This window comes from Aethalodelphis obliquidens, unplaced genomic scaffold (assembly GCF_003676395.1).
Source record: "Aethalodelphis obliquidens isolate GAN/ISIS:26980383/991018 unplaced genomic scaffold, ASM367639v1 scaffold22, whole genome shotgun sequence".
NCBI classification, from domain to species: domain Eukaryota; kingdom Metazoa; phylum Chordata; class Mammalia; order Artiodactyla; family Delphinidae; genus Aethalodelphis; species Aethalodelphis obliquidens.
In genome coordinates, this window is record NW_020837966.1 from 16,104,142 (window position 1) to 16,119,535 (window position 15,394).

Genomic DNA, 15,394 nt, shown 5'->3' on the forward strand with positions numbered 1-15,394 from the left:
CAACTTTACAGTCTCACCCAGCGTCTTCTTTCCCAGCAAACTTGGTGTTGTGATAATTTCCAAATACTTGGCTATGCTTGGTCATGGAAAAACATCAATACCAAAACATACTACTGGACGTCAAATTCCCTGGCAGATGAAAAGGATTAGACCTTAGCAATCTCCCACAAGTGCCCATTTTTAAGTGGTTGACCCAGTTTATAGCTCAGAGCAATCAGGTAGGTTGGTATAAGCTATTTCTATTAGATGTCCATTTTGGGGGGCAAACTGTTTTAGGACGCCAACCTTCAAGTTTTAAGCCATCTGCCTGACAGTCATTCCTAATCTCATCCTCCCTTTCCATCATGACATGGAATTGTCATCTGTGGGAACTCTTTTTTAAAAGAAATATCATCCTTAGCAATTCATCTTCCTGTGTTTCCTCACTTGTACAGGGCAAGACAGTGATGCATTGAATTGGGAAGGAGGGGTCATTGCTGGGAGCATATTGGGCTTGGCATTTTTTTTAACTTCTCCAGCTGTTGCTGCTGCGAGAAATAATCTTGAAATGCTGTCTTTTTTTTTTTTTTTTTTTTTTTGGGTAGTAGAAACTTTCTCTTCCTGTTAAAAATCGGTTTTGATAATGTACTCAGAGTGCTGACAAATCCGAAAGAAAGAGCAGACAGGGGAAGTGGAGAGCTGCCCGGGGGAGCTTCCCTGCGGGGACTCTCCCATTGCCACCTGGGGAACATGGGCAAGGGGAGCGGGAAGCAATGCCACTGTTCTAAAAATTTGCGTGGAGGGAGAACTGTGAAATTGATGTGCATCTAACGCATGTAACTTTTTCAGATTGGCCTGCGTTAGTCATACAATTACTGTATTTACCTCCTAATCTGGAAGAACAATGCGACCCCTTACAACGCTAGATTTAGGGTAGAAGGCTAATTGCTTATATTTCATCTTAGGTGTGTTTTTTATAGACAGAGTGGTGACACAAGCAACAACCTGCTAAGTCTGAATTCCACACTGGCTTATGTTTGTGACACATTCTCTGCCATCAGCTAGTAGGTTACTTCACCTGTCTTCTTCGCTGGATCTACAGATGCTGAGGGAAATCCAGAAAAGAAGCGAGTTTCCAGAAATCCATAAGCAAGAAAGGGAAGCTCAGTATTCTGGGCACTTAGATGACTTTCCTTTGAGAGGCCACAGATCATCTTGAAATCATTCTGACTTGGACTGAGATAAAATTTAGAATGGACTGGCATTGGCGCCAAAGACTGAAAGACACTTACATGACAAATATTATCATTACGACTCTGCAATAACCTTGGCACTTAGTTTTGAAAGGACAGTTCACTAGGTAATTCTTAAAATGCAGATAAAATCGATTTAAAAGAACAATTTTCTAGTTCCCAGAAAGGGTTATGACAAACCTAACCCTTTCCTTTCATGGGGGCCAAAGCTGGGAAAATTTTGATTTCCAGTCTCCTTTCTGAAGCAGCCAACTCATGAGGCCAATAGGTGAATAAGACTGTATAGTCAGTTCCAGAGGGTCTTGAAAAGTTTTATCCCTGTGGTTATTATAGAAGTCCAGGATTGTATTTCTTTTCACAGAATTTGATCAGCCTCTCACTATGTCCTGGGTGGACCAAAGTAAATGTGGGCTTCTGATATAGCCAAGAAATAAAAAAACACATAGAAATTGGAAAGGGGGGAGTATATCTTACCAGCTTGCTATACACTACCGTAGCAAAGACATCTAAGCTTCTCGAAAAACTGTAAGTTCCATGTTAAATGACTGTGCAATAATCCATGACAGATTTGTAATTCATTTTTCATCTGGTTCAATCATCCATCTATCCAATAAATACGTGTCATTTGATATTAGCTTCAGAGCTGATCAGCAGCAAAGTACAGTTGTTTTCACTTTTTCCTTAGCAGAGGAACTCCTTTGAAGGATTATACTGAATGTTAAAATAAACATTTAAATAAAACATTGAAGTTGAAGTACTATAGTGAATATTAAAAATAAAGTATCTAGAGTTGCTTTCTCCTTTCCTCCAGTGATATAACTGAGCCCCCTCAGATAATCTATGAAGCCCCACTAGGCATAACTTGAAGACTTCTGATCAAAGGACTGCAGATGGGAGCCTTTTCCTGTCAAAGATCTAATTTTCTTTTTGTCATTACAAGTCAGTGGGCTAGGCTTTCGTAGTTAGAATAGATTGAAAGGTTAAATTTCTCTGATTGACTAGGGGTAGGTCAGTCACAAGTGTAAACCTTGGGAATCAGGAGATTTGGGTATGACAGGGCCATTCAGACTTTCTAAATGGCAAGGTCCTGTGGCCCTCTGAGACCTGGTTCTGGGCTCCGCATTGGTGTATCTGAGCAGCAGGTGTAATTGGAGCCATAGTTCAACTTGTCAAGACCAGATGAGCTTGTTATTTAGAGCAACACCTCTGGCTTCCAGGGTGCAAATCCATCATCCGTGAGCCTGAGGAGGATGTGGTCTGGGGTCATTGACTTTATTTACAAGGTTTTAATGAAAATGGAGCACTTGTCAATTCCTAGTCCCTTTGCAGAGGAATGGCAGTATGGGTGCCAGGGTGGGACTGGGGAAAGAACATATATATGGGGTCAGAGGATCTGAATTCTGGTCCGGATGCTGCCAGGTACTTGCTAAGTAAAACGTGAGCAAATGTTTAAGCTGCTCTGGATCTCAGTTGCCTCCTCTGTAAAAGGTAATCATAAGCTCATTGGGCTTTCGGGAGCATATAGTAAATTGAAGGTTTATACGGTATCTACCATGATGTCAGTTACACAGTAAAGAGTCAATAAATGGTTAACTCCTGTAATACTTTTATTGTCACCATTAGTTTTATGGCTAGGTCATTTGGCTGCTTTAAGTCTGCATCCTCACTAAAAAATACAGGTAACAATCGTCCTATTTCTATCTTTGAACAACTCTGCAATTTAAATGAAATATGTACTAAAAGCACTTTTGAAATTCTCATAACGATACGATGTTTAATGGAAGACAATACAAATACCTGTCCTTGAGGGAATGACATTCCAGTGGGGAACACACAATAAGTACAATAAATAAATAAGTTATATGCTGTATTTGAAAGTTACAGGTACCCTGGCAGTGGGGTGTGGGACGGGGGATGGTGCAAAGTGAGGTCATGCGTGCTGGCTAAGGGAATTATGACTTCAATAAGGTGGTCAAATGTGCCTCCAATAAAATAACATTTGGGAAAGATATGGAAGAGGTGAGAATAAGCCAGAGATCCGCTAGAAGACTGTCCTAGGTGGTACCTAGTTCAGCTTGTCTAGACTGTTCCTCAGAGCAACCCTCAAAAGGGATCACGCCTGCCATGTTCAGCCAGTAGCCTGCAAGGAGACCAGTGCCCCAGGATAGGATGGTGTTGGGTTTAAATTCTTCCCTCCCTCCTGTCTTCCCTCCCTCTGCTCCTTTTTTACAATGTTTCCTAAGTGCTCACCATGTACAGGCTGGATACACATCCCTTCTAGTAATGTGTGGACAGTGGTTGCTTCATAAATGCTTGAGGAGTTACTGCCAACTGAATCCTAAATGCCAAGGATCCTAAATGGTATGGGTCCATTCTTGTCAAATGAAAAACATCCTTCCTGAATGCAAAACTTGATGTTAGGAAAGTTGATTCCTGGTTTCTGGTAACTTGGAGTGTCTTTTGTGTCCCTGGAGAACTGGCTTAGCTGGTGTCCTGCGGTCTGGAAAGATCCAACTGAATCTCAGTGACATTTGACACACCCGGGAGAGCACCTATTAAGAACCTAGCAGACAGTGGCATACCCTAAGTTGCCACTAAATTCTGACGAATGCATGGCTGACCTGTAACGATTAAGTGAAGCCGTATGCCTTGGTCTGTAATTTGAGATTCCATCTAAAGCACAAGATGATGTTCTCCAGTGACTCTTTCTATCACTCTTGGGTGAGATCTGGACTGGGGAAATGACTGCACAACTAGATTTTCTATTCATCCCGCTTGAAAGGAGCAGGTGCTGGGAAGGAGAGCTCATTTCTGGGCAGTTTTCTTGCCACTGCAGGTTCTGTATCACTGGAGTGTCTGTCGCTTATCATTAGTAGGAGTACAGAGAATTCTAAATGCAAAGATAACACAGGGGTGAGCTCCCCAAATATAATGCATTTAAATGTGGTAATATCTTCATTTTGTGTTAGCTCCAGGCATTCACTACTCCGCTGCCTCTCCGTACATACAGCCAGGAAGTGTTGCCTCTTGAGGGCTCTTCATTGGTGCTCTTTGTTGCATTTAAAGAGTACTGCTGTGATGCTTGTCTTCTCCAAGATGAGACATCCCTTGTACATAATCTTGTATGCATGTATATGTACATGTTATGGGAGAGAATCCCACAGTAACTGTACCTCATAGAAACTCTTCCTTTTATTTCTCTCACTTTCCCCAACCCCTTCGCACATACCCTCACATGCCTGAATGCCCACTGAATTATTTCTAATCAGTGTCCTGATTCTTCCTCTCTTGCCAGAAGGAGGGACATGTGAAGTGATCGCTGCGCACAGATGTTGTAATAAGAACCGCATTGAGGAGCGATCGCAAACAGTCAAGTGTTCCTGTCTACCTGGGAAAGTGGCTGGAACAACAAGAAACCGACCTTCCTGTGTCGATGGTAAGTAGCTGGCTTTACACCTCTCTCTAGGAGTTCATCTGCGTCGTTACTGTGCATAATATATATGTTTTGTTTCATCTAAATATGGTTCAGGATAATGAAGAAGGTGCATCCAAAGTGCTGCAAAGTTAGACAAATGCCAGCCCTCTACATAGAGTTTGAATTCTTGTTTCTCTGGCTTTGGCATTTTCAAATAGCTGTTGGTTGACCATTGTGTAGAAAAGATAAGGTAAAGGAATCTTTTCAAGTCTATAATTTTGAGGGTCCAGCTCATCTGGGAATTGATTTTGGATCGAGGTTATGTATGACTATGATGATGATGATAATGGTAGTGAAAAAATAATACCTAACATTCATTCAACACATATTTAATGAACATTTACTATGTGCCAGGCACTGCTCTAGGGGTTCACATACATTCATAAACAGATAGAAATGCCCTGAGAGTTCACCATGTACCAAACCCTGTCCTAAACATTTCTCATGCATTATTTTATTTACTCATCCCAACACCCCCATCTTTGTTATCTATTGCTATGTAACAATTTATGCCCTCCCCCCAAAAGTTAGCAGCTTTAAACGGCAAACGTTGTCTCACAGTTTCCATGGATCAGGAATTTAGCTTAGCTGGATGGTTCTGGCTTAGGGTCCCTTCCGTGGTTACTGTCAAGATCTGAAGGCTTGACTGATGCTGGAGGGTGGTTTTAAGATGGCCCGTTCACAGAACTGTTGGCAGCTGGCCTCTTTGCCCTGCCACATGGACCTCTCCAAAGGGGCTGGGTGTCCTCACAACATGGCAGCAGCTTTCCCCAGAGTGAGTGACCCAAGAGAACAATGTAGAAGCCACAGTGACCTTTTCTTTTATGATAGAGGCTCAGAAGTTATCCTTCATTGTTTTCACAATATCATATTGGTTATATAAGTCAGCCCTATCTGTTCAGCATGGGAGTGGATGAAAAGGGCTTGAAAACCTGGAGACGGGGACCCCTGCGGCAGATACACTTTCCCTCCCATTTTAAACATGAAGGAAACTGAGGCTTAGAAGAGTTAATCACTATTCCATTGGTCCCATGATTGATAAGTTGTAGCTGTACTAACTCTTGAGATGAAAGTAACTGACTCTAATACCAAGTCTTGACCACCATCTTTAAACAATTTTATATGCCTGTCAAACAGAGAGTCCAAAGTTCAAAGCGATCACAGATGTCTTTCCCCATCTTTATCTTTCATAATTTTAGAGCCAAATGTGAGCTGATCTTCAAATTCTTCGTAAGAAAATCAGGACTCAGAGAAGTGACTCACTTGCTCAGGTCACAAAGCAGGAATTAGAACCTAAATCTCTTAAATTAGGGTCCATGATCCTACCTCTAGATATAGAGGGGGAAGGACACCTTCTAGATTGACTCATGGATTTTCATTATGAATTATGAGGTGGTTAGAAAGGAAACACACACAAGCTAGACCAAGAAAGGAGAAATTTTTTTTTTTAAGAAAATAGAGGAATCCTGGGAAACTCAGTTACAGGAAATTCAGCCAAACTTCATAGGATTCATAAACTGTTTAGGCAGCTGCCATTCTTGTTTTCTTTGTTTTTGTTCTTTCTTTCCCTCATTCTCCTCTCTGTAGACAGGTTCCCTCTTAAAGGGTTTTAACTTTTGCTCTCCCAGAACTTAGGGATTTGTGTGAAGCTTTTATTTCTGTGGTACCAACTCTGATCTCACTCGGCATCACGGTATAGCCCAAGTATACTCGCCTCCTGTGTCTTAAATGCCTTCTCCAAAAAGACTGAATGTGATTGACGCAGCTTGGGTCATCTGTCGATCTTTGCCCAATCAGCCACACCTAGAGGGACAAGCTCATAGGGTACTCTGACCCATGGGAAGGTCAAGCTGTTTTTAAAATGATGTAAAAAATCCAGGTTTAAGAATACACTGTGTTTTTTTAAGGAACCTCCATACTGTTCTCCACAGTGGCTGTATCAATTTACATTCCCACCAACAGTGCAAGAGGGTTCCCTTTTCTCCATACCCTCTCCAGCATTTATGGTTTCTAGATGTTTTGATGATGGCCATTCTGACCGGTGTGAGATGATATCTCATTGTAGTTTTGATTTGCATTTCTCTAATGATTAGTGACGTTGAGCATTCTTTCATGTGTTTGTTGGCAGTCTGTATATCTTCTTTGGAGAAATTCTACAAATAGAACTACCATATGACCCAGCAATCCCACCACTGGGCATATACCCTGAGAAAACCATAATTCAAAGAGAACCATGTACCAAAATGTTCATTGCAGCTCTATTTACAATAGCCCAGAGATGGGAACAACCTAAGTGTCCATCATCGGATGAATGCATAAAGAAGATGTGGCACATATATACAATGGAATATTACTCAGCCGTAAAAAGAAATGAAATTGAGCTATTTGTAATGAGGTGGATAGACCTAGAGTCTGTCATACAGAGTGGAGTAAGTCAGAAAGAGAGAGACAAATACCGTATGCTAACACACATATATGGAATTTAAGAAAAAAAAATGTCATGAAGAACCTAGGGGTAAAGCAGGAATAAAGACACAGACCTACTAGAGGATGGACTTGAGGATATGGGGAGGGGGAAGGGTAAGCTGTGACAAAGCGAGAGAGAGGCATGGACATATATCTACTACCAAACGTAAGGTAGATAGCTAGTGGGAAGCAGCTGCATAGCACAGGGAGATCAGCTGGGTGCTTTGTGACCACCTAGAGGGGTGGGATAGGGAGGGTGGGAGGGAGGGAGATGCAAGAGGGCAGAGATATGGGAACATATGTATATATATAACTGATTCATTTTGTTGTAAAGCAGAAACTAACACACCATTGTGAAGCAATTATGCTCCAATAAAGATGTTAAAAAAGAAATACACTGTGATCAGTGGTTCTCAATCAGGCCAATTCTCAGGGGCCATTTGGTATAGACATTAGTGTTTGCGACTAGAGGGGTGCTCCTGGTGTCAGGTGTGTAGAAGCCAGGGAAGCTGCTAACCGTCCTACAATGCACAGGACAGCTCCCACAACAGAGTATTTATCCCACCCCCAGTGTCAGTGGAGCTGAGGTTGAGAAACTTGCACCATGATAATTTACTTATTCTAGATCACAGTCAGCACAGTAAAGCACCTCTACTGCAGGGAAGGCAGGCAGCTAGACTAGAAGAGCCATTGCATCCTCTTACAGGAAGCAGCTCTTGGCCCTAGAAGCCAATAAACATTATAAAACCATGATGATTTCTCCTAGTCTCTGCCAAAGAAAGCATTGAGCCTGTTAACTAGAAATCTCCATTTCGTTTCCAGTTCATTTCTATCACTAATGATCTAGAAATAGAATTGCCTTCAGGATTTGGGTGGAAGACACAAAGGCAATGCACTGTCTGTGCTGGCAGAGGGGAAAATGACATTTGGCTGTAAGTTTCTGTGAGAGGTGAAGCCACATAGTGGTAACATTTTGTCTCTCAGAACACGTTTGTTTGACTTTGGACACTCTGAGCCCTTTGGTGTAGTAGGTTTAGGCTATTAGTGTCTGTCTTCTGAGCAAAATTCCATGAAGTATAGAGTATTCTATAGTCTTATGTTGATTGTTTATAATTTCCATAGCATTCTACTCCTCCAGAATCTTGGAATCCATTGGCACGTGTGGGAAAAGTCTATGTGTTACTTCGATCAAAACTCTGTTTATGGCCTAGATCTCTACATGCAAATTAAATATGAAGTGGGTATATAAATTAACAATTCCAGTGTAGTTATTAAGACCACGAACTGTGAGATTAGGCAGACATGAGTGGAATCCCAGCTGTACCAGTTACTAATAGAATGACCTTGGGCAAGTCACATTTGCTTCCTAACCTGTTTCTTCATCTGTAAAACGGGAATGAGAATTGCTTCTGCTTCATGGGGTTGTGGTGAGAACTAAGGAAATCATGTGTGTAATGTGCTTTGCATAATGTCTGGTTCTCCTCAAGTGCTCGCTAAATGATGGTATCAATTCCTATCTTACTAATAATTGTGGGTAATGCTTAGAAACAGACATTATTTTATGAAGTTTTGTTTCATATTAATTCAATACAGTGGCATTTTAGCCACTATCTTTTGTGGGAGCTGCTTCAAACTATTTACCCTGGATATCATTAATGATGGTCAGTCTTCTTCAGGAATGTATGTTCATTATAGGAATTTTGAAGAATACAGAAGTACATCCATACATTAAAGTCACCCATAATATTACTGCTCAGAGATTATCGTCGCTTTGTAAGAAAATAAGTATATGTTCTTTGAGGTTTAACCCATCATTAAAGAGAAACTCACAAAGTACGTATTTTATTGAACTACAGTGTTATAGTACTATCTGATCAACAGCTTGTTCCCTTTAATATGAACATTTTCCAGCTTAATACATACTCTTAAAGAACATTATTGTTAATAACTACACAGGATTTCGGGGGGTGGATACACCACCTTTTATCTAACTATTGCCTCCACTTTGGCACATTTATGATGTGTCATGCATTTCCCTTTCTCATTTTAAGAATGGATAGAAACCAGTTTCTATCTGTGACAGCAGTTGACCATCCATATATCACGTTTGTCCTAAACATATTCTGTTCTACATAGTGCATTTCCCATGCTAAGCGTTCCAGTTGCTGTTATTTGCTTTTCTCTGAAATGGCAGGTCAGATGCCTTTTTATAGTGTTTCTGAAAACAGAGGCACAGCTTGATTTTTTGAAAAGCTTATATTGGATTGTTTTAAGATTCACACTCTGAGACCAGATTGTTTTAAATGGAACATAAATTTTGCAGTATCATCTTAGCAACTTATTCAAAAGTATAATACATGATATTTGGAGAAGTTTTTAAGGAGTGGACTTTTAGTGGAAAAGTGATCCTCTGTCGCCTAATAGCTGAAAATACCAAGAGAACATACTCAGCAACTTAAATTTTGGCCTAGTCATTTGCAGATATTTTAGAAAGCACTATACTGTTGGATGTGTGCGTAGCACTACTCTGAGGGAATATAGGTTGTTACACTAGAATTCACATGATGTTGTGTTTTATTAATTTCTATAACCCAAAATAGATGGGAGACACCTTACTCCATATCTTTGGTTGAGACCAACTAAAAATATAATGTACAGTCTTTTTGTAATCTCCAATTACTTTCCAGGGACTAAATTTAAAATAAAATAGTCATACACAAGAAGATGATGACTCAAACGTAATTGTTTATTTAAGGGAAGAATTTTTCCAAGCAGATGATGTAATGAAAATGAATTTCCAGGGGGCTTGTGAAATTATATTTTATTATTCTAATCGATCTGTAGTGGCATAAAAAGAGTATCAGTGTCAAAGTTTTAAAAATAATTGAATATAAACAGTAATAATAATGATAACAATAATAAAAATAATGACTAACATTTTCTTGAAGGCTTACCATGTACCACTTTTCCAAGTCCTTCAAGTTTGTATATTCATTTCATTCTAACCCCAACCTCATAAGGTGTAGCCTTCTATTATTTCCATTTTACTCGCCAGGAAACTGAGGCACAGAGGTTGGCTGTAAGATTGCTCGAAATCTGATAGCCAGTAGTGGCAGAGCCAAAAGATCCTCCTGGGCTGTCTGACTCCAAGGCGCCCATTTCTCAAACACAGGCAAACAAGGATCTAACATAAACACGAGTTATATTCTAAAGGCTTTCTTGCCAGATGCCAAAATATCTGGGTGAGAAGAGAAAGTGCGGCCATGTGGATACTTGCGGAAACATTCAGTACTTTGGGCAATACCTGCCCCTTCCCTTTCTGTGTCTTAGAGATGGTTGCTTGATTTCCCTTCCTAAGGTCATTGTCATTGAGCAATTAGAAACGTTTTTGTAAATAATGGTTTCAGTTTTGGAGAAAGATTGAAGTGTCATTGTTTAAGGCATGAGGGGGTAAAATGTTTGATGGGGAAATTTTCATGCATTTTTCTCTATTTAGGATTTTATTCTCATGTACTTTATGTATATATCCAACTTAGACAAATACGTGAAAACAAAACCACTACAACTACTGCTTAGTAGAGGAGGTCTTAATTCGCTGTGGATTTTTAGCATCAATCTAATTAAGAAAAATCTCCATGATCAGTTGATAGGCCTTCCCTTCTCATTCAGTGTAACTTGTGACTATTTCTATGACGGGTTGCTAGCAAATATTACCTGGTATTCTTGTCTACTTAGACTGGATTACCAGCCGGAGAGAGCAGCAGGAAGAGACCAGCTCACATCACAAAACTTTCTAAGTTTGATAGATATGGAAATCCCAGATTATTTTGTTTTTAACCATCAGTGTACAGTTAATATAATGAAAAAGGCATCATACTCCTGGCTATTTCCGTGAAGAAAACCCCCCCGCAATCTATCGGGATATTTTGTTCCTGACTTATCATGACTTAGTTTCCAAGACAAGAGCAAAAGAGACGAAAGGAAAGATACGCAGAACTCAGACCCAGGAAAACAAACAGAAGAACAGGGAAGGAGACCCACAGTCAGTGAGATAGAGGGATGTAAAAAAGGAGCATGGGAAAGAGAAACCAGAGAGAAAGGCATTAAAGAGAGAGAAGACAATGGACGCTTAGAAGGAATATTAAAACACCTACCCGTAAAATGACTTCATTCATTTTTCCAAACAACTTGTTTGTATTCAGTCTCACAGCGTATAACTAATTTTAACAAAATAAAGGGTATTTCATAGATTGAGACTTTTTTTTCAAGTTGCGTTATTTGAGATTCCAGTACCAGAATCTTTACAAAAATTGCTTCTGAAGGTTGCTCCTTTGGAAAATACATAATAAAATTTTCTTGACCGCGTACGATTGTATTCCCTAGAGACAGTCATGATAGAGAAAAAGGTCTGAGAATTGAAGGAAATTCAAAATTCAGCAACAGTTTTCTGTAGAATAGCATGAAGTATGTATGAGAAATATTGCATATATTAGCCCCTTCTTAGCCTTCTAAAATAGGATAGCATATTAAAGGCTCTGAGAAGTTCTGCAGACAAGAAACTTATAGAACTTTAGTCCAGTATTTCCCAAACATTTTTGATCACAGAGGCTTCTCCTATGTAACACTTATTCATAGCCTGCAGACCCAGTGTTCCATGAAATGGACTTCAGGCCAAGCTGGTATTAGACTCTACGGACTGTGTTTTTGTTTTTGTTTCCAGGAAAGCTTTTTAGGTCTTCCAAGACCAACTGATAATTCCTTTGCCCATAGCTCAGTGTTTTTCCTAAGACTGGCTGACCAAACACTGCACAACAGGTCCTGGTAGTTATGAGATTTATAATATTTCAGGGACATGTCAGGCTCAACTGCAGTTCGGAAATCATCTAGAGACCTTCCAGAGAAATATAGTGTGGAAAAGTTTAAGCCCTTATTTTTATTCACACATATTAACGTTTTAGGGGACAGGGAAGATGACCTATTTTGGTTCTGCCGTTTGTTACTTGTCGTCCACATGTAATAAAAGACCAAAATAACGAATTGCTGTAGTGGACTAGGGCCACATGCCACAGTAGCTGTCTATGTATGGTTCCTTCATTACCGTCTCTGTTTAAAACTTGCCTTATTCTTTCAAGGCAGACTCTGGCTTGTTTAATAGACAGGAGGCTGAGCTCAACTGGTTTCATCATGAGGCATTGCTGAAAGGAGATTTTACTGTTCTTGTTACAGGAAGGTCTTTGATGGCATCATTAGTAAAATTGTGATATATTTAGGCACAATTTCTGAATTTTATGTAAATTTTCTTTTGCTCCCCTACTTGGCACCTCTTCCTGCCCAGGATCCAAGTGTACATTAGTAAGTGGAATGAGAGGAAGGGTGTATAAGAACTGACAAAGCTTTTTAGACTGTCTACTAAAAGGGCTGTCTCTCTGTTTGTTCCTTGTCAGGATAAAGAGAGTGGGAATTCAGTCTTCAGATATTCCCATACCTCTAGGAGTGGGTGTCCCTTTTTCTTTTAGTTTAAGGCAGTAAGTTCCAACTGACAGCCCACTGGCAGAAACTACCATCAGACCTAATCCTTAGGTTGGCAGAGTCATGTAAAAAGTGGCTTTGCTTTCTCTTTGATGGGACACTCCAGTTTCCCACAGGCCTCACCACTCCCTATTACACACCTGGCTCTGGCACATTGAGGTCAATTACCTGATCCCTGAAGACAGTGGAATGTATGGTTTCTGGCTCACGGAGTCATCTTCCTACTCTTCTCAAGTTAATAAGCAAATTAATTTGTTGGAAAAAATTTGCTCTTTGATATAAAAGTAATAACCTCATGTAAATGCAAATACATGTATCCAAAAACAGCAAAGAAAGGATCAAAATTAGAGTAATCCTCCCTCTCCTCCCCTTTCCTGCTGATCCTCTCACGTCTTAATCGCCAGAGGGAACTGTCATTACCAGACTTCTGTGCATCCTGACAGATAATATCTATGCACAAGCAGGCCTATGGATACACAACATATAAAACTCAATAAATCAAAATGCTGTCACAGTATAAGAAAAAGGTCTTAACCTATATTTTTTAGCCTAAGAAAGTATCTTGAATACTTCACTCTTTCAGTAAAAGAATGGCTGGTAAACATGGAAAAAGCGCTCAACATCACTCAAGTGAAGAAATGTAAATTAAACCCTGAAATGTAATGTTTCATCAGTCAAATATATGCAGAGGTGAAAAGTTTAGTAATACCCAGTATTAAGGAGGGAGGAGAGGAAAATTACGTATATATCATAGTCAGTGATAAATGGCGTACAAACTCAATTAGCTAGCCACTTTTCTTTATTTCGTTCAGCAAAAGGGAAGAAGATAAATAGGAAATTTTGTAATGAGACTGGATGTCTGGGGAGCATAATAGAAATCGCGTGCATTACAACTCCTTACAGTGATTTTATTTAGCTATAGTTCTTAGACATAATTCACAGCAGGATTTCCTCAACAGGATTGGGTCATGAATCTAGACATCATCTAAAAATCTTCTAAGGATTTTGATGTCCTTTCCAGGGGGAAAACCTAATATGAAAGTATATTTAGGGCAAATACTTGAGTCCCGTTGTAAAGCCCATCTTTGTAACCACTTGAGAAATACAAAACTCTCTGCGCAAACATTTGTCATGGCGTGTATGTTGTGTGTGTGTGTAATTATCGTGCAGCACATCCCAAATCTTTGTCAGTTGTCTAGTTGGAATGTACTTGGTTACACAGAATTCCAAATTCGTCAACAAGAAAATTTCCCTGACACAGCTCCAAAGTCATTGATTTCCATTTATCTACAAAGAGCTCAGGTGTTTTCAAAGACCTGTTCTTGTCTGGTATGAGAGCACCTTTGATCAATTCTTGTTTATTTTCAAAAGGGGGAAAAAAATGTTCTAAATCTGAGTCAGCTCCTCATCCCTCCAGCTGGGCTTCAGCCTAGATAAGGCAAGATTTCAGGGTCCTGTGTCACTAATGTGCTGTCCATAGGAATAACGAGCAAGGCTCGTGAGCTATTTCACACTTCTAGGAAAATCTATAGCCCTGTCCTTCTGCAATAGCACTGGAAGCTGCTGAGGGTATCAGTCCATTTCTATGTGGAAGGTTCTGATAACTTCACCTAAGGAAGTGGTAAAACTCATGTCCCCTTCTGAGGCTCATGGAGACATTTATGCAGATGAGTACTATTTTGAAAAATTAATAATGTATTCTTCCATCCTCTCAAGCTCCTTGAATTTTTGAGGGCCTACTCCCAGCCCAAACAGCAAGATATAAATTACCCACTGACCAGAGAATAGAGGCCCAAATAATACTTAGTGTTTAAGTTCAAAAGTCATTCAGAAACTCAGGTAGAAAATTGAAGGATTAGGATTTTTTTTGCCCCCAAACTAATATGGATGCCATGAGCCCAGGGAGGGAGAAAAGAAGGACCACATGAGTAGGAAAAGTGTGGTCCACTGGAGCAAAGGCTATCTGTCACTACTGCCAGAGAGATGTGTTACCCCCTATGGACCCATCTCTCCAGCTGCCAGCCGAGAAAGCACTTTACACAATAGCTCAACACACTCTTCATATCCTTTTGGTTGCCTTCCGGTGGAGACGATCCACGAATAGCAGCTAACATGTTGCACACTGACAGTCCAACAGGAGTCATAACCACCAGTGTCCTAAGGCCTCCTTAGCCTTCCACCCTGCATAGGTGAACCCCAAGAAGTGATAAAAGGAACCTAGGGTCCTTAATTGGCGGGGTGGATATAGAAAGGAAATTCCAGACACCAACTACACAAGACCAGATGGAGTCAAGATCTCCAGCTGAGCTAGGACAGAAAATCCTCCCCTTCCCCAGTGCATCTATTTTATTTATAATCCCTGATACTATTTGGTATTTTCATCATTGCTTCATTTAAAAGACTTAATGGTAAACTTTAATGGATTCAAATTCAACGTCAGCTAATATTACTTAGGCTGGTATGATTGGGTGGTTAAACAGACACTCGTTCAAAGAAAGATCACATTTCTTCAGATTTAGAATGGCGTGCTAGCGCCAACTCAGAAGTGATCATTCATGATCTCCTTTGGTGCCTACACACTAATATTGCTTTATGCTGGGTACCTGTTCTCATCAACCCTCTCAATAGTGTCTCAAGTGAAAAAGGAAGTTATGATAATATACTGGGGTCACCATATGCAAGAGCAGAGAGT

The 15,394-nt window shown here is 40.1% G+C and overlaps 1 protein-coding gene across 1 annotated transcript in view; it reads left to right on the plus strand.

Moving 5' to 3' along the window:
• Window positions 1–15,394, plus strand: part of TAFA1 (TAFA chemokine like family member 1) — a 776,700-nt gene that overhangs the window by 665,331 nt on the left and 95,975 nt on the right. The window contains exon 10 of the mRNA XM_027121352.1: window positions 4,528–4,668. Within this exon, the coding sequence (XP_026977153.1) occupies window positions 4,528–4,668 (141 nt within the window). The remainder of the gene's footprint in view (window positions 1–4,527; window positions 4,669–15,394) is intronic.